General features: G+C 35.5%; 12 protein-coding genes and 2 pseudogenes across 14 annotated transcripts, besides 2 other annotated features; 11 read left to right on the forward strand and 3 right to left on the reverse strand.

Moving 5' to 3' along the window:
* Positions 1-15455: part of a mobile genetic element that runs on past the window's edge.
* TVAGG3_0310800 (ATP binding) lies at positions 1415-1825 on the forward strand (the record flags this gene model as incomplete). The annotated part of the gene is made up of 1 exon (XM_051229811.1): positions 1415-1825. One exon carries the CDS (start codon positions 1415-1417, stop codon positions 1823-1825), a length of 411 nt encoding a protein of 136 aa, XP_051099541.1.
* Positions 1845-2349, forward strand: TVAGG3_0310810 (integrase core domain containing protein family; the record flags this gene model as incomplete). Its single annotated transcript, XM_051229812.1, has 1 exon — positions 1845-2349. A coding segment is annotated over one exon (505 nt), but the record flags the coding sequence as incomplete, so codon positions are not given.
* On the forward strand, positions 2379-2930 carry TVAGG3_0310820 (integrase core domain containing protein family; the record flags this gene model as incomplete). Its single annotated transcript, XM_051229813.1, has 1 exon — positions 2379-2930. One exon carries the CDS (start codon positions 2379-2381, stop codon positions 2928-2930), a length of 552 nt encoding a protein of 183 aa, XP_051099543.1.
* Positions 3996-4523, forward strand: TVAGG3_0310830 (organellar and viral DNA polymerase type B; the record flags this gene model as incomplete). The annotated part of the gene is made up of 1 exon (XM_051229814.1): positions 3996-4523. The coding sequence occupies one exon, from the start codon at positions 3996-3998 to the stop codon at positions 4521-4523; it is 528 nt and encodes a 175-aa protein (XP_051099544.1).
* On the forward strand, positions 4554-4937 carry TVAGG3_0310840 (organellar and viral DNA polymerase type B; the record flags this gene model as incomplete). The annotated part of the gene is made up of 1 exon (XM_051229815.1): positions 4554-4937. One exon carries the CDS (start codon positions 4554-4556, stop codon positions 4935-4937), a length of 384 nt encoding a protein of 127 aa, XP_051099545.1.
* On the forward strand, positions 5103-5963 carry TVAGG3_0310850 (KilA, N-terminal/APSES-type HTH, DNA-binding family; the record flags this gene model as incomplete). The annotated part of the gene is made up of 1 exon (XM_051229816.1): positions 5103-5963. The coding sequence occupies one exon, from the start codon at positions 5103-5105 to the stop codon at positions 5961-5963; it is 861 nt and encodes a 286-aa protein (XP_051099546.1).
* Positions 6252-6725, reverse strand: TVAGG3_0310860 (uncharacterized protein; the record flags this gene model as incomplete). The annotated part of the gene is made up of 1 exon (XM_051229817.1): positions 6252-6725. The coding sequence occupies one exon, from the start codon at positions 6723-6725 to the stop codon at positions 6252-6254; it is 474 nt and encodes a 157-aa protein (XP_051099547.1).
* TVAGG3_0310870 lies at positions 7643-10599 on the forward strand (annotated as a pseudogene). The gene has a single exon. A coding segment is annotated over exon 1 (2957 nt).
* On the reverse strand, positions 10757-11320 carry TVAGG3_0310880 (uncharacterized protein; the record flags this gene model as incomplete). Its single annotated transcript, XM_001310944.1, has 1 exon — positions 10757-11320. One exon carries the CDS (start codon positions 11318-11320, stop codon positions 10757-10759), a length of 564 nt encoding a protein of 187 aa, XP_001310945.1.
* Positions 11639-11899, reverse strand: TVAGG3_0310890 (uncharacterized protein; the record flags this gene model as incomplete). The annotated part of the gene is made up of 1 exon (XM_051229818.1): positions 11639-11899. One exon carries the CDS (start codon positions 11897-11899, stop codon positions 11639-11641), a length of 261 nt encoding a protein of 86 aa, XP_051099548.1.
* TVAGG3_0310900 lies at positions 13385-13980 on the forward strand (annotated as a pseudogene). Its single transcript has one exon. A coding segment is annotated over exon 1 (596 nt).
* TVAGG3_0310910 (kinase C-related family) lies at positions 14238-14450 on the forward strand (the record flags this gene model as incomplete). The annotated part of the gene is made up of 1 exon (XM_051229819.1): positions 14238-14450. One exon carries the CDS (start codon positions 14238-14240, stop codon positions 14448-14450), a length of 213 nt encoding a protein of 70 aa, XP_051099549.1.
* TVAGG3_0310920 (uncharacterized protein) lies at positions 14499-14735 on the forward strand (the record flags this gene model as incomplete). The annotated part of the gene is made up of 1 exon (XM_051229820.1): positions 14499-14735. The coding sequence occupies one exon, from the start codon at positions 14499-14501 to the stop codon at positions 14733-14735; it is 237 nt and encodes a 78-aa protein (XP_051099550.1).
* Positions 14736-15455: a terminal%2Cinverted (terminal inverted repeat of Maverick-1B transposon ID:TVAGG3_0310760).
* Positions 15456-15472: 17 nt separating this feature from the next.
* Positions 15473-18571, forward strand: TVAGG3_0310930 (SLEI family protein family; the record flags this gene model as incomplete). The annotated part of the gene is made up of 1 exon (XM_051229821.1): positions 15473-18571. The coding sequence occupies one exon, from the start codon at positions 15473-15475 to the stop codon at positions 18569-18571; it is 3099 nt and encodes a 1032-aa protein (XP_051099551.1).
* Positions 18572-18597: the final 26 nt, after the last annotated feature.

The following is an 18597-nucleotide window of genomic DNA, read 5'->3' on the forward strand; positions in this document are numbered from 1 at the left end:
GGAGATGATGAAAGTTCTGTATATCTTTCGTTCCAGTTTCAAATAGCAGAACTTTTGAGACAGATATGCTTAATGTATGACAACATCTCTGATTTCACAAGATATGATGACGACCATGACCCCGAACACGGTGAAGAAGAAGTTTTACAAACATCCATTAAGACAGGAAAGGTTTTAACTCAAAGTCTCATTATTGACACCAAAGATGGCGAAGTGGACGTTCTTCAAGAGCTGAAGAAAAATACTTCTTCGGGAGGTGGTGGTAGGCATGAACTTGAAATAAATGAGATGGAAGAGAAATTAGCCGAAAAAGCAGATAAAGAACATAAACACAATATCTCCGATATAAATGAACTTCAAGCTACATTAAATAGTAAAGCGGACAAAAATGAACTTGACGCAATGAACAAAGTTTTGAAATCTCATAAACACAATATCTCCGATATAAATGAACTTCAAGCTACATTAAATAGTAAAGCGGACAAGAACCACGTTCATTATATAAGTTCAGACGAACAGATTATAACGGACTATCATGGATATTTAACACAGGGTGAAAAAGTGAAGACGAAAAATGTTAATGAAAGAAGATATAAATTCATTCGTGCTAAAGGTTATGACATACACTGTACTGTACAGTATGACACAGGTATAGCACCACAAACATTTGGTTATACCGGTGAAATTTATGCTTCATACTTCTTTGTTAACGGTGTATTAGTTGAACCAAGATTTATGTTAAGAGTTAAGGCAAAAATAACTTTTGAAGATGCTATTAAAAGTAAAGCTGACAAAAATGAACTTGACGCAACGAACAAAGTTTTGAAATCTCATAAACACAATATCTCCGATATAAATTCACTTCAAACTTCTTTAGACAGTAAAGCAGACAAAAACCATACACATGAATCCTTCACAACTGTTAGAGCAGACGACATAATATTGAGCTATACCCTTGGTTCAAGTGCACCTTTAGAGAATCCAAGTACAAGCGTAAAAGATACACTAAACTCCTTAAATAACAAATGTATGAACATTGAAGGTCATGCCAGAAACTTTGAAACACATGAACTACCAGCAATGTTAGACAAGAAAGCAGACAAAACTTATGTGGATGCAGAACTAACAAAGAAATTTTCGAAACCAGATACAATGACATTTACAACAGAAATTATAAATGGTGAACCAGCAACTCCATTTGAATTTGTTAGAGGTCTTCAACCAGATACTTTTGAATTTTTCTTGGATAATTCTATTGAACTAACATTACATTATAAAAGTGGAACAAAATGCAACATTTCATCCGGGAGATACATTCCAAATGGTATTTAATGACATAAGTTCTTTAGAATATGTTTATAGAGTTATGAGCATATATGATTTAATATATCCTATAGGAGCTGTTTATACGTCTATGAATCCAATAAATCCAAACACTTTATTTGGTGGTAGATGGTATGAAATAGTTGACAGTTTTCCATTCTACACTAATACGCAGTCAATGAAGATGGGAGGTTCAAAGAAAATAGGTATTGAAAACCTTCCTTCACATATGCATAGGTTCAGTGGAAGAACATCTGTGGAAGGAAACCATTCACATTCAATAACAAAAAGAGGTTATATAAATCTTGCAGCGGGTTCGAATAGACAGGGAATGAACAGATATGATATCTCAGATGACCCCAAAGATGTTAGCACAGGTATTTTCTGTGGAACTGCAGGAAATCATACACATGTTGTAGCTGGTATTACAGACCCAGCAGGTAATGGAAAAGATTATATGCCTCCTTATATAACAATGCACGCTTGGATACGAGTTGGTTAAAATCTTTAACTTTACATAAATGAGCTTGAAAGAAGTATTCGAACAACATCCGTGGAGGTCATTTAAGAAGTTCAATGAAGCTGCAAAGAGTTGGGGATTTACTAACAGAGCTGAAGTGAAAAGGTTCTTTGACAAAAATGTTGTACATCAAACAAAAATAAATCCTTACGACTACTTTTTACCAATTTACTCCAACACTCCTGACGCATACCAATTTGACACTCTCATTCAAAGCAGAAAAGGAGGACATAAACCATTCCTCATCTTCATTAATGTTAACACTCGTAAAGCATATGCATATCCAATGAAAAATAAAGGAACTCGTGAAGTGTTAAGAGTTTTACAAAAGTTTGTAGCAGAACATAACCCAAGTACTTTAACATCAGACCAAGACAGTGCATACCTCAGCAATGAAATCACAGAATTTCTCATTAAGCATAACATAACTCACTACACTACTGAAGACCATAACCATAACATACTCGGCATCATAAACCGCTTCATAAGAACGCTCAGAGATTTAAACCAAGAGCGAGACTTTACCGAAGAAACAATGAAACATTTTCTCGAAGTATATAATTCCTCAACACATTCTACAACAGGACATACACCAAATTCAATGACACAACAACAAGAAGAAAAGTATATACAAAAGAAACGAAACCAAACACAAAATATCAGAAATTCAACACAATTTACCCTCATTCCTGGTACAAAAGTTCGTGTAGTTCTTGACGACAAACCGTTGACAAAGAAACGTTTAAGGTTAAGTAGAAACTATTATATCGTAGACTCTACGCAAGGTAATGGATATCTTATAAAAGCTGCTGACGACTCCATAGCATTTTATCCTCGTCATAAATTAGTCGAAAGTAGTAATGGCAAACTTGCTGAAACCATTGACGAAGCAAAGCGAGGAGTGGTTATTGAAATACTTGACTATAACATAAACGATGACACTTATAAAGTAAGATATGAAGGAGGTGTTGAAGATGTTATACCATCTAAGAACTTGAGAGAGTCAAAGCCAACACATCTGGGACCATTAGAGCGGGAGTATTGGAAAGACAAAAACATGCCAGAAAGAATAAGAAAATTCTTCTAAACTTTTTCATTAGATGTTAAATCAGACATGAATGAGAACAGTCATGATATCATTAATGTACCATTTATTTTTGTCATAAATTTACACCAAAAATATAATTTAGGTGAAGAGGTGAGATCTCACCTGTTTTCTCACCTGTTTTTTCACCCTCATGAATTTTCATGAATTTCCTTAAGATAGAAAAAAAGTTAGTTTTAAAATTATTTTTATTTTTTTTTATTTTGTATGTAAAGACAATAATGTCAGTCGAAGCAAAAACATTCACGAACAAATCTAATGGTGAAACATTCACAAAAGGACTTATAACGGTATTGAAGTCTTACGTAGAGACAGAGGATGGTTACATTAATGCAACAAAGATGGCAAGAGAAGCAGGAAAGTTAAACCATTTAAACAGATTTCTCAATAGTGCTAAAATGCAGGAAATTCTTGAGTTTTGGTTGAAAGAATACGGTCGAGCCAAAAGTGGCTCAACCTCAAAACAAGCATTTTATGAGCTTACTAAGGGTGTTATAAATGAATTCAAAGGTATTTACATACATCCTGACTTCGTTCATTTTGTTGCTGAATGGTGCTCTGTAAAGTATGCATTTTATGTCAAAGATATTATGGACTCCATAGACAAGAAAGTTCATGAGAAATTAGATGAAGAAGAACTCGAAGATACAGTAGAGAATGCAAAACATTTGTTTGAAGAAGAAGTTGGAAAATGTGGAAAAACAATTAGAACATGAACGTGAGATATATTATGGTTATAGAGATCTCATACGAACTAGACCAATGGGAACAAGAAGATTTAAAGAGAGAATTTAGAGAATATGAACTCGCTAAGATAGCATTTGAAGCTGCAGAAAAGAAGTTAAAAGTTTGGGGTCGTTTTGTAAAAAAATATTGTGAGTAAATGAACCATTTATTTTTATTGAATTCACCAAAAAATATAATTTAGGTGAAGAGGTGAGATCTCACCTGTTTTTTCACCCTCGTGAATTTTCATGAATTTCCTTAAGATAGAAAAAATAAAGTTAGTTTTATTTTTATTTATTTTTTTTATTTTGTATAAAAGATATGATTTCAACAATCGGCACAACAACAATTCAAACAACTACAGCACCAAACTCGCTAGTCATGAATCCTACGTCAATGTTAGTAGAGATGAAAAGCTTTATTCCTCCTTCATATACTTTTGAAACAGAAATCCAGAAGATAAAGCAAGAACTTTTAACAAGTAATTTAGACTGTAGTGCGAAAGATGAAACAAATGAACAGTATCTTTATGAAATGGAGGACCTCATCGACCATTTGCCTAAACTACCTGAAATCCAACAACAAAAACTCACTATTCCTGAATTCGACGAAATTGAAGTCAAAGCAACTGACTCAGTAGAAATTAAGAAATTCATACGTAAAGTAAATTATGAATTCCTTGGTTTTCATTGCAACCATAAAGTTATGGACAAAGATTGCGACATGGTTTATAAAAATATTTCTGACCTTTACAAATCCGAAGAATTTAAGACCTACGATAACTTTGTTTCATTAGTTGCTGAATGTGTTTGGGAAATAAGAGATAAAGATAGAAGAGGCAAAGTATGAAATGAACAACTAAGACCCGCTATGTTTGAGATGAAGAGAGCAATTGACGCCTTAGTTGTTCTAGCAGGTCAAATTTCAATGTATAACGCAAAAATGAACCCGCAATGTTCTAAATGTAAGGCAGCAATGAGGAAATATAACTACTCCGTCAAAGAGATAGAAAGAATGCGAAACGACTATGCAGACTTAAAGAAAGAAGCAGAAAAGCCAGCAGAAGATAAAATGGACATGTTGACATTTCTTAATAAAAATTATCCAACAGCAGAAGATTTCCTTCTGTCTGACGTCAAGAAGAAATATAAAGAGACTTTCGGCATTGTTAAAACATTCGATGTACTAAAAGAAGAAATAGAAGCTACAAAACTGTTTAGGATTTCAAATATACATCGTACAATTCATGTAAAACGCTTGTGAAAAAAGAGGTGAGAAAAGAGGTGAAAAAAGAGGTGAGATCTCACCACTTCACCTAAAATATATTTTTACTGAAAAATGACCAAATTTCATGAATTTCCTTAAGATAGAAAAAATAAAGTTAGTTTTATTTTTATTTATTTTTTTATTTTGTATGTAAAGACAGTAATGTCAACATCAGAGAACACAACAACTGCTATCGTTCATGAAGCCATAAATGAAGAATACGAATACATACAGTTTAACAAACAACTCCGTCTCATTCGTTCAGTCAAAGATGATATGTACCAAATGCAAAGTATTTTGACAGCATGTTATGCTCCAGATACTAAGCTTCCTAAAGACTGGTTTAGGAACCAAAGCACTATTGAACTATTAAATGAAGCACAGCGAGACATACTTTTTTCTGAAAACAGTGAAGAACAGCGAGTAGGTAAAAAACCCCAGTCGCCAAAACTCTATGAAAATCGTGAAAAATTGCCAAACGGTTTGAGAGGATATTATGTACATAGACTTCTTGTAAATAATGTGGCACAATGGGCTTCAGCTCGTTATGCTTGGTATGTTTGTAAACTTCTTGACGAAATTCACAGACAAGAACGTGAAGAGCTGGAAAAGAAACTTCAAGCAAAAGATGAAGTCATTGAATCCAAAGACAAAAGCATTCAGAAAAGAATACCACGTTCGGTACCAAAAGGAAAGGAAAAGAGTTATAAGTATATGATTTATACTGAAGAGTTGGAGAAAGAAGAAGATAGAGATATGGTTATGTTGCATTTAGTCAGAAGAAACAACAAAAGCTTTTACGACCTTGCTAAGATATATAAATCTGACAGAAACTGGTTCTATCGTGAAAACTTACCGATTTCAATGACACCGAATGAGCAAATAAAGGAAATTGTCAAAAATACTCTTCCTCAAACACACTATGATATGAAAGGTTGTACAATACTTACCTTCAAAGAAGACTTACCGCTACTGAAGGAAAAGATAACAGAATATTTCGACAACTTCAAAGAGGAAGAATAAAAAAATCTAAGCTAATTTTATTTTTTTATAAAATTTTATCTCATATGAAAGAACATGAATTTAGAATATTCGGAACTCATGACAGAAGAAGAGAACGAACAACATGTAAAAGATTATGCAAAATTTCTGAAGACATACAAAGCATTTAAACAATATCTAAATGCTTCTAAAGATTATGCAAAATTTCTGAAGGTATATAAAGCTTATGAAAAAGCGTATGAAAAGTTTATACATTGGGGAATTGTTGTAAAATATCGATATGAAGACTAACCAAAAATATATTTTTGCTTAAATAGCTTCAGGGTCTATTTCTTCAACCATTTCACTTCCTTCGTCAATGTCAATAGAAGCTTCTTCAACCTTTGGTAAGAACTTTTGTATGACATCTTTGTTCGTTATTGTCTTCAGAGATGAAGGATAATATTTCACATTTGTTTCACCCTTCTTATATTCTTTCTGTTCGGAAAGATTTAAAGCAATACTGAAGAAGTCAACGTTAGAGTTCTTTATAACAGTATAGTGTGTATCTTTGACATTCACGAAGAAACTCTTTTGTTTCAAAACTACTGCTAACTCTTGTGAAGTATAACGTTTGCGGTCAATGACAATAGCTAATGGTCTGACATACTGACCAAACTTAGATTCTTTCACAAACTTCTTGTTAAAGATAACATTAACATTTGAAGCATTATTGAACTCATTCTTGATGGCAGTAGCGAGAGCATTGTATGAAAAGAACTTGCAATCTTGCATGTGTTTCATTAAAATAAAAATATTAAATTATTTTGAAAAATAACTTAAAAAAAATCTAATCTATTTTTTTCAAAAAATATTTTTTTTATTTCCTACTAAAGATGTATCGGAAGTTGTCTAAGTTAGAACACTCGGAAATAAAACAACTTCTTACAGAAGCTAACATAGAAGTAGCAAAACATTACGCAACAAACAAAAAGGCACTCGCTGACTTCATTAAAGACTATAATGGTGCAATAAGTTATGATAGAATTCATGAGTTCATAAAGTCGCAACGCGGCGAGGACGAAGTTCATGCAAGAGTATTTCCTTTAAATGACATTGCTATTGACTTATATCATAGACGTTCAGTACCTCATGAAGTAAGAAGAGAAATGTTTGACATAACAAATGCAAACATTGGTGAAACAAGAAGAAGAGACGACACACTGAAACAACAGAGAAGAGAGATGTTTAAGAGCGCTATAGAACAAGTTCGCAAAGCTAACGATGTCATTCGTTCCATTGACGACAAACCAAAAGAAGGTGAGAGATGGTTAAAGAAAGATGAAGAGAATAGGAAGAGAAATGTGAAGTCAGGCAATAGACTCATTGACTTTAACATCGAAGCTTTAGATGAACCAAACAGAGACTACTTACACAAACATTTCGGTAAGGTTTTCATGAGACTCTTAGAGAAAATTAAAATAAACTCCCAACAAAGATGGATGGTATGTTATAAACTTGGTGGAAAGTATGAATGTTCTACGTTAAACCTCAATAATATTGGAACATTACTACATCAGCTCTTGAAGGAGAACTTTATATCAGAGATAGAAGCAAATGCTGCAGGTATTGTTGAAATCACTATGACTTTCTTCTTGACAAACATAAAGAATCTTACTGAAATAAAGATGTATGATTTAACAGAATATGAAGGCTTAACGATGCTCAGATGTAAAGAAAGGAAAGCCACAGAAGCGACCATATAGAGATGAAAGCACACTGACAAATGACCAGAAAGCCATTTTGGAAGCTCTTAAGCAAACAGGAAACCCAGCACTTATAGAAAGCTTTTGGAAAGATAATGGTGAAAAGAAGTTTTTATAAGAAGAGAAGCGGTCAGTTCTGGAAGTATCTTTGCACATTACCTATAAATCTTGAACGCTACCAAATCTTCAATGAACTGAACAAAAGAACTGCAACACTTATGACAGAAGACAATTGTTTCGTTTATGCTTGCATTCAAGCTGGAGTAAATGAAGAAACTATTGACCACATGAGAGAAGTCATTCGTGCTAGAGACTTTCCTCAAAGTAAAGTACAAGAAATTTCTGACGCAACAGGTATAGCATTTAATGTTGTCATTGGTTATTTCAATGACTCAAGACATAATGAAATAAAGAGATATATACCAAAAGAATGTGAAACTGTTCGAACTATTGACTTACTTCTTGTTGAAGACCACTACATGCTAAACGAAAGATTACCAATGACAACATATTTCATTCGCAACTATATAGAAATTCTCAAAGCTTGTGGTGGAATGAACATTGAGAAACAAATGAAGATTTATACAAAGAGAGAAGATAAATATGTAGTTCGTTATGATAGAACAACACCGCTATGGGATGTTATGAAAACATTGTGGGAGTGCAAATATTTCGAACCTATTTCTTATGGAGAACTTTTCACATATACTACTGACTTATATAAACAGAACCTTGCACCATTTAAAGATTTGACATATGCTCCAAAGTATTGTGTACAACTGAAGAAGAAAGCCGAGTCAAAAGAAGTAAATAAAAATAAGTGCAAGTTCATTCCTGAGCACGTTTTCTTTGCTGACTTTGAGTGTAGTACGGATGGCTTTCATAAAGCTTTTAACATCTGTTATGACAGTGAAGATGGTTCAGTGAGTGAAAGCATTTGGGGTCAGAACTGTGCAACAGAATTTTTGGAACGACTTCCTGACAAGAGTTTAATATATTTCCATAACCTCAGTTATGATATAAACTTCATCTTAAGACACATGACAGAAGTGAAAGGAACTCCCATCATTAAAGGTTCACGAACAATGCAAATAACTGGTTTATATAAAGGAAGGGCAATTATTATAAAAGACTCTTACAGTGTTATAAATAAGAAGCTTAAACTATTTCCTGCTATGTTTAACTTACAAACAGGACCGAAAGAAGTATTTCCATATAACTACTACAGCAGTACTTTATTAGCAAATGACAACAGAACTGGTGTCATTTCTGAAGCGTGTAAGTTTATCCGGGATGCAGATACATTTATGAAAAACATAGATTCCATCAAAGGTTGCAGAATAGATGAAAACCACTTCGACTTAGAAAAATATAGCACATTTTATTGCAAACAAGATGTAAGAATTTTAAGAGAAGGTTTTGTTAAGTTCCGCAATGACATATTGAAAGAATTTGATTTAAACGTTTATGACTACGTTAGTATTTGTTCAATTGCTAACAAATTATTTGAGAACAGAGTGTACTTCCCGAATGGAAATTTATATGACCTCTCAAATAAACCAAGAGAATTTATTTCGAGATGCATTCAAGGTGGAAGATGTATGTTGTCAGATAACATGAAACAAAAGAGCGAAAAGAAACTCATTGCTGATTTCGACGCTGTTTCATTATATCCATCAGCTATCGCGAGACTTTATACTTTAGAAGGAATTCCAAAAGTATTGAAGGATGAGATGTTAAGCACAGAGTATCTCATGAGACATTTATTCGATGACGACCAAAAGGAACCCATTGGTGAAAAGTTTGTGTCTGGCTTCTTTGTTCTCATTAAGATAACAGAGATTGGAATACATAGACACTTTCCTTTAATAGTTTGTGACCCTGAACTAAATCCAGAACTTAACGTTCCCAGAAGTTCAAACACTTGCTGTCTCATGTATGTTGACCATATAACATTACAAGACCTCATAAAATATCAAGGTGTCAAATGTGAAGTGTTGCAAGGATACTATTACGATGGAAACAGAGATATTAGAATAAGAGATGAAGTAAAGAAGTTGTTTGAGTTAAGGTTAAAGTATAAGAAAGAAGGAAATCCTTTGCAAGAAAATATAAAGCTCATTCTGAACAGCATTTATGGCAAAACTATTCTATCTCCTATTGAGTCAAAAATAACCATAGTAAATGACAAAGATGCTATAAGATATGCCATCAGAAACTACAACCATATAGTGAAGTTCGAAGGTTTGGATGGTTCAGATAAAACTATTTTCAAGCTAACGAAAAGCATTTGCAGACACTTTAACTTCTGTCCACTTGGTGTTAACATTCTGTCTATGTCGAAGAGAATAATGTGTGAAGTATTCTGTACTGCAGAAGATATGGGTTTGTATATAGCCTATAGCGATACGGACAGTATGCATCTCTACAATGAAGATATCCCTCGTTTAGCTGAAGAGTTTGAGAAACGTTATGGAAGAGTTCTCATTGGTAAAAACCTTGGTCAATTTCATAGCGACTTTGCAGAAATAACACCTGGAAAACAAAGTTTAGCATACAAGTCAATATTTTGTGGAAAGAAGACCTACATAGACTTACTCACGAATGATTTAAATGAAGTTGCATTTCACTGCAGAATGAAAGGCGTGAAGCAAGATGTTATTGCTTTAACCGCTAATGAAATGTTTCCTGACTCTGTTCAGTGTTTCTATGATGAAGATAAAGGTTTAATGGTTCCGCAAGGAACATATGACAAAGACTCTGAGTTCAGTTTAATGAAACTTTACAAAGCACTTCATGATGGTCAAGAGATTGGATTTGACTTATGTAAGTCTTCTAGTCCTTGCTTTGCTGAAAAGTTTAACTTCTCAATAACGACTAAAACAAGCTTTATTCGTAAGTTGAAGTTCTGAGGTCATTTATTTTTGTCAGCAATGAGGTCATGAATGAGGTCATGAATGAGGTCATGAATAAGGTCATGAATGAGGTCATGAATGAGGTCATTTATTTTTGTCAGCAATGAGGTCATGAATGAGGTCATTCGTGATAAAAATAAAACTAGCGTAGATTTTACAATACTGCGATGGTAGAGTTTAAGAGTTGTGCTTCAATGTAGAGACAGTCCTTATGGTCTGGAGGTAGCAAAACAGGTGCTTTATGGTCATGAGTGGAGAACATGTCTATCCAAAACTCACGATTGAAGCCAGTTAATTTATAGTATTTAGGGTTAGGAAGTGGTGAAGTTCTTGTATGACCAATGAACTCATTTTCAACGCCTTTGGCTATATTAGAGAAAAGAATAGCTTGCTTTCTATCCCAAATGCCAGGTGTTACAATCTTTGAAAATTCATTTTTCCTCGGAAGCATTGCATCATAATTGAAAACATTCTTGAAATCATCACTTGGTTCAGAGATTTGAAATCTTATACGTAATGGATTTTCTTTCTCTTTAGCGACTTCATTGAATGGTGAGAATACAACAAACTGACAGTCATGTGTTCCATCTTCATTTTCATTAAATTCATAATGAAAGTCTATAAGTTGTGGCTGACTACCTTCTTCTTTCAGTTGTGCAAGAAACTCACGTAAAGGCTGTAAAGTTTGTACTTCAATGTTAAACTTTTTCTCGAACATCTCATTAAATGAAATCATACATTGCAACAATGTTGTATCGTCTTTAAAGTATTTGTATATGTGAATGTTTTGGGCGCTTAAAGACTGTTCGTCATTTTCTATCTCGACTTGAAGTATAAAGTCAACTTTCCTAAATGCACGTGTTATATACATATTTGTTATGCCAATATATTTTTCTTCATTTATGTTCACAATCCAGTCTGTTGGAAACTTAAACGTTACTCTGTTCCCCTTTATTTTGACGTCAGGGTTTTCACTACTGAACGCAACAGATAAAGGTATTTGTCTATACATTTAATTCGGATAAAAATAAACCATTTACTCTTTCTTTGCTTCAGCTTCTTTAGCTTTTGCTTCAGCTTCTTCTCTAGCTTTCTTCGCCAGTAGTCTTGGGTTCTTTTGTCTTCCAGCAGCTAATGCAGCAAGTTGTTTTTCACTAAGTTTTCTCTTTGGTCTCTCTGGCTTTTGTTCTTGTTTTTGTTCCTTCAGTTCGGATAAAATTTGCTCACGAATTTCTTTCTTCAATGCTTCAACATCTATGACCCCTTGGGTCTTGTCCGTAGGGCTTGTCTGAGTCATTTGACTGCAGATAAAAAACAAAATTAAAACTTTAACCGATGTAAAATGAGCTTGTCAAAATCAGAGCGAGAGTCTATTATATTAAATGACGCAAGAGGAATACAACATCCTTTCTATTACGTAAGTCAGAGTAAAGATGGTAAAATATACGTAAGAAAAAGAAAGGTTCCATTAGCGAATGCAGAAAGCGACAACATTAAGGTGTATGGCAAGGGTGAAGTCCACGAAGCCCATATAAAACCTTCTGTTCAAACTGAAAAGTCAATAGAACCAGAAGAAAAGAAGCCAGATGTACTTTCAATAACGAACCAAGAGCTTATTGCAAAGTTCGTGAATTTCATTGAAAAACAACCGAGTCAAAGAACCCTGACCCACCAGTGAAAGAAGTTGAGACAAAAGAGAATGTTACAGTTCATTGAAAATGTCAAGAAACAACTTCCACCACGAATGCCAAGAAGAAGAGTGAGAATAATGAAGTAAATAGATATTTTTATCCGAAGTAAATACATGCAGAACGAACAGTTAAACGAATTTACTCCAGCAGAGCATATTCATCAGATTCGCTCATATTTCGATATCATAGACAATGCAGTTCAAATTGGTGACACTAATAGAAAATATTCTGACGCAAAGATTCCATCACAAACCTGGAACTGCTAAAGATAACACATGGGTAACATTCAATCTCTCACCTCCTGGTGAAAATATGTTGGACCTTTACAATACATTCATTACGTATAAAATGGAAGGTCAATTTATTGTAGATAAAGAAATTGGTTCAGGTTCCAATAAAAAAACCCACCAGGATTTGGATTGGTTTCGATGACGCTTTCTATGCAGTTGCTGGATATCAAATCCTTGCAAATGGTCGTATCGTATATTCTCAAGACAACGCAAGAGAAGAAGCATATATAACTTCAAACTCACAAACTACCGAACAAATAAAGAAAGTAGATGTTTTCTCAAAGACTCGACATGAAGATGTATGGAGTCATTCGGGAACATACAGAACAGGACAAATTGTTAGTGGTCCAATTACAGCAGGAAAATCATTTGATTTTAAGCTTCGTTTAAGAATTCCTGTTAGAAGATTCCTTCCATTAGAAGCTATTCGATTTATTCCAGCTTTTGCAGGAAACATTCAGCTTAAAGTAAAGTTCAGTAGCGACGCCTTACAATGCACATCTATATCTGTAAATGATATCATTGCTTTCAATCCAACTCTTAAAGTTGCATTTGCTTCAGATTCAAATCCACCGACAAATAAATTTGTTCCATGGAATGAACCATTCACTATGATAACGAAGGCAGTAGAAGCTAGTGGAACAGTTACTATTACAACTGTAAACCAGCAACTATTTCGAACAAAGATGGATTTTAATGAATGTTTCATTCATCCAAAAGTCATTCTCTTTAGACCCTAACATTTATACAGAACTTGTAGAACATTATACAAACGAGGCTTTATGTTTTCCTGTTAAAGTTATGGATTGGATTCCTATGGACGGTTCATTCTCAAAGAATACAGATAGTTCAAGTGCAACATTTACAGCAGCTTATACGCCTATTAATGTTAAAAGTATTTGGGCACTATTTAGAAAGAAAGACAACTATTATGTTAATTTTGAGAACCCTAAGTTTAAATATCTTCAGCTTTCCATGGGAGCTTATGGAAATATGCCTGCAGAACCTGAAAAATCATATGGACCTGTATTTTATGAAATGGTTGCGAACGCTTGCAATACAAACAATGATATGATAGGATTTAATGAAGATGTTATGAGGTCATTGGTGGATGATGGTAGTGTGGAACATAATGGGATAGCTATGACAACACACATTTCTTATGTGGTTTTCCAACAGAAAGTGGACTTTTGCTTCCACAAGGTCAAACATCTACTGCTCCAATAACATACAAATTGTCTGTTAAAGGACCTATTGAACTAGCAACTGAAAACGTACCAAAGCCACTTATTGGATTTATGAGGGATTGTTGCTTTGCCATTCAGGTGCGTGCTAATGGAATCCCAATAATAAGACTTGACGACTATAACTTAGCAACTGACGACAGTGAGGAATAAAGGATGAACGTTTATTTTTAAAGCTTATAAATGAGTTCTTCATCAAGCTCTCGTGAACCTTCACCATCTATGAAACAAACTTTACCAAACGATTATGGAGCACCTATTGAATATTTCTTACGAGCTGCACAATGGAAAGAGCAGTCTCACCAAGGTTAGGTGTTCCACCAGCTCCTGTCAAAAATAGCATTTGGTCAAGTCCTTATATAAAATATGGTCTCCCACTAGGTTTGCTAGCTACAGCAGTAGCAGTTATGATGTTGAAAAGAAATAAAGCAAATGTTGTAAATAATACTGAAGTAGCTGAAGTTAAACAAACTCCAACACCTTCACAAGCAAAACCTTCAATGACTCCTGAACCTATGGAAGTACAAACTCCTGTTCAAAAGTCAACTCCTAAACCGACTCCAACATTTAAACCAGAACCTACTCCTCAAATAAATCGTAAAACTCCTGCGTTTCCTTACTGAAAAAATAACGTTATTTTTATTTAATATTAAAATTTTTATTTGATTGAAATGACGACTAAAGTCACTGAAGCAATGAAACAAAAGTTTTTGGTAGAATACATTAAATCAGGAACTATTCCAGAAGGTTTTTACATTCATACTATGAAGGATGGTAGAGTTCAGTTTAGAAAGATAAAGCAACCATTAGATAAAGAAGGAATTTTGAGAAAGATTAAACTTCATGAGGACAACATTGCTGAACTTAAGAAGAAGTTAGAAGAGTTGGAGAAAGGAAGAGAGTTATAAAGCAATGAATTCAACAGGGTGAAAAAAGAGGTGAGATCTCACCACTTCACCTAAATTTAAATGGATGTTTTCATACGTGTGAGGGTGGTGATATCATTTATTTTTAAGTTTATTTTTTAAAATTATTTTTTATTTTATTTTATATAAATGACGAAAACTATTGAGATAACAAACTACAACGGTCATGAGTTCAAGAATTTGTTCTTCGTTCCTCGTGAAAATACATTCTATCAGATACGAGGGAGAAAGGGTAAAGTTAGTTTGAGCGTTTATGAAGGAATGAAGAATGGAAAGTTTATACAAGCATACGATACAAACGGTAAACGTGTTTCATTAGCTTTGTCAAAACTTACTAACATTCATTTTGACAGTGACTTTGACATATATGAAGAAGAAAGTGAGTCAGAAGATTATGAGCTGTTATGTGAAGCACAGCAATGGGAGGAGTTGCAATACTTTTGTAAGTGAGAACGTTTATTTTTACATTAGTGAAGTCGTTTGTGAAAACATTAGTGAAGTCGTTTGTGAAAACATTAGTGAGGTGAAGTGGTTGGTGGCTTTGTAAATATTTAAGGTTAAGTTAGTGTTGTCGTTTGTGTTGTCGTTTGTGTTGTCGTTTGTGTTGTAAAATATACGTTAACGACTTTGTAAAGTGTCAAAACCGCTAAGTGGTGTACGGAGGCGCGCAGTGCCTCAGTACACGACTTAGGTATACTAACTTTCCTCTCTTGATCAAGATGCTTCCTCTCTTGATCAAGGTGCTTCCTCTCTTCAACAAAGTGCTTCCTCTCTTCTTCAAAGTACTTCCTCTCTTGATCAAGATGCTTCCTCTCTTCATCAAAGTGCTTCCTCTCTTGCTCAAGATGCAGCTTCCTCTCTTCAACAAAGTACTTCCTCTCTTGATCAAGGTGCTTCCTCTCTTCAACAAAGTACTTCCTCTCTTCTTCAAAGTACTTCCTCTCTTGATCAAGATGCTTCCTCTCTTCATCAAGATGCTTCCTCTCTTGATCAAGGTGCTTCCTCTCTTGATCAAGATGCTTCCTCTCTTGATCAAGATGCTTCCTCTCTTCATCAAGATGCTTCCTCTCTTCATCAAAGTACTTCCTCTCTTGATCAAGGTGCTTCCTCTCTTCAACAAAGTACTTCCTCTCTTGATCAAGATGCTTCCTCTCTTCATCAAAGTGCTTCCTCTCTTCAACAAAGTGCTTCCTCTCTTCATCAAAGTGATTCCTCTCTTGATCAAGATGCTTCCTCTCTTCATCAAGATGCTTCCTCTCTTCATCAAGATGCTTCCTCTCTTCAACAAAGTGCTTCCTCTCTTCAACAAAGTACTTCCTCTCTTCATCAAGATGCTTCCTCTCTTGATCAAGATGCTTCCTCTCTTCATCAAAGTGCTTCCTCTCTTGCTCAAGATGCAGCTTCCTCTCTTCAACAAAGTACTTCCTCTCTTGATCAAGGTGCTTCCTCTCTTGATCAAAGTGCTTCCTCTCTTCAACAAAGTGCTTCCTCTCTTCTTCAAAGTACTTCCTCTCTTGATCAAGATGCTTCCTCTCTTCATCAAAGTGCTTCCTCTCTTGCTCAAGATGCAGTTTCCTCTCTTCAACAAAGTACTTCCTCTCTTGATCAAGGTGCTTCCTCTCTTGATCAAAGTGCTTCCTCTCTTCAACAAAGTGCTTCCTCTCTTCTTCAAAGTACTTCCTCTCTTGATCAAGATGCTTCCTCTCTTCATCAAAGTGCTTCCTCTCTTGCCCAGGATGCAGCTTCCTCTCTTCAACAAAGTGCTTCCTCTCTTCATCAAGATGCTTCCTCTCTTGATCAAGGTGCTTCCTCTCTTGATCAAGATGCTTCCTCTCTTCATCAAAGTACTTCCTCTCTTGATCAAGATGCTTCCTCTCTTCATCAAAGTGCTTCCTCTCTTGCTCAAGATGCAGCTTCCTCTCTTCAACAAAGTGCTTCCTCTCTTGCTCAAGATGCAGCTTCCTCTCTTCAACAAAGTACTTCCTCTCTTTATCAAGATGCTTCCTCTCTTCTTCAAAGTACTTCCTCTCTTGATCAAGATGCTTCCTCTCTTCATCAAAGTGCTTCCTCTCTTGCTCAAGATGCAGCTTCCTCTCTTCAACAAAGTACTTCCTCTCTTGATCAAGATGCTTCCTCTCTTCATCAAGATGCTTCCTCTCTTCTTCAAAGTACTTCCTCTCTTGATCAAGATGCTTCCTCTCTTGATCAAGATGCTTCCTCTCTTGATCAAGATGCTTCCTCTCTTCATCAAGATGCTTCCTCTCTTCAACAAAGTGCTTCCTCTCTTCTTCAAAGTACTTCCTCTCTTGATCAAGATGCAGCTTCCTCTCTTCAACAAAGTGCTTACTCTCTTGCTCAGGATGCAGCTTCCTCTCTTCAACAAAGTACTTCCTCTCTTGATCAAGGTGCTTCCTCTCTTCATCAAAGTGATTCCTCTCTTCGACAAAGTACTTCCTCTCTTGATCAAAATGCTTCCTCTCTTCATCAAGATGCTTCCTCTCTTGATCAAGGTGCTTCCTCTCTTGATCAAGATGCAGCTTCCTCTCTTCAACAAAGTACTTCCTCTCTTGATCAAGATGCTTCCTCTCTTCAACAAAGTGCTTCCTCTCTTCAACAAAGTGCTTCCTCTCTTCATCAAAGTGATTCCTCTCTTCATCAAGATGCTTCCTCTCTTGATCAAGATGCTTCCTCTCTTCATCAAGATGCTTCCTCTCTTCAATAAAGTGCTTCCTCTCTTCAACAAAGTACTTCCTCTCTTCATCAAGATGCTTCCTCTCTTGATCAAGATGCTTCCTCTCTTCATCAAAGTACTTCCTCTCTTGATCAAGATGCTTCCTCTCTTCATCAAAGTGCTTCCTCTCTTGCTCAAGATGCAGCTTCCTCTCTTCAACAAAGTACTTCCTCTCTTGATCAAGGTGCTTCCTCTCTTGATCAAGGTGCTTCCTCTCTTCAACAAAGTGCTTCCTCTCTTCTTCAAAGTACTTCCTCTCTTGATCAAGATGCTTCCTCTCTTCATCAAAGTGCTTCCTCTCTTGCTCAAGATGCAGCTTCCTCTCTTCAACAAAGTACTTCCTCTCTTGATCAAGGTGCTTCCTCTCTTGATCAAAGTGCTTCCTCTCTTCAACAAAGTGCTTCCTCTCTTCTTCAAAGTACTTCCTCTCTTGATCAAGATGCTTCCTCTCTTCATCAAAGTGCTTCCTCTCTTGCTCAAGATGCAGCTTCCTCTCTTCAACAAAGTACTTCCTCTCTTGATCAAGGTGCTTCCTCTCTTCAACAAAGTACTTCCTCTCTTGATCAAGATGCTTCCTCTCTTCATCAAAGTGCTTCCTCTCTTCATCAAAGTGATTCATCTCTTCTTCAAAGTACTTCCTCTCTTGATCAAGATGCTTCCTCTCTTCATCAAGATGCTTCCTCTCTTCAACAAAGTGCTTCCTCTCTTCTTCAAAGTACTTCCTCTCTTGATCAAGATGCAGCTTCCTCTCTTCAACAAAGTGCTTCCTCTCTTCAACAAAGTGCTTCCTCTCTTCAACAAAGTGCTTCCTCTCTTCATCAAAGTGATTCCTCTCTTCATCAAGATGCTTCCTCTCTTGATCAAGATGCTTCCTCTCTTCATCAAGATGCTTCCTCTCTTCATAAAGTGCTTCCTCTCTTCAACAAGACTTCCTCTCTTCATCAAGATGCTTCCTCTCTTGATCAAGATGCTTCCTCTCTTCATCAAAGTACTTCCTCTCTTGATCAAGATGCTTCCTCTCTTCATCAAAGTGCTTCCTCTCTTCTCAAGATGCTTCCTCTCTTCAACAAAGTACTTCCTCTCTTGATCAAGTGCTTCCTCTCTTGATCAAGG

This window comes from Trichomonas vaginalis, chromosome V, assembly GCF_026262505.1.
Source record: "Trichomonas vaginalis G3 chromosome V, whole genome shotgun sequence".
NCBI lineage: Eukaryota > Parabasalia > Trichomonadida > Trichomonadidae > Trichomonas > Trichomonas vaginalis.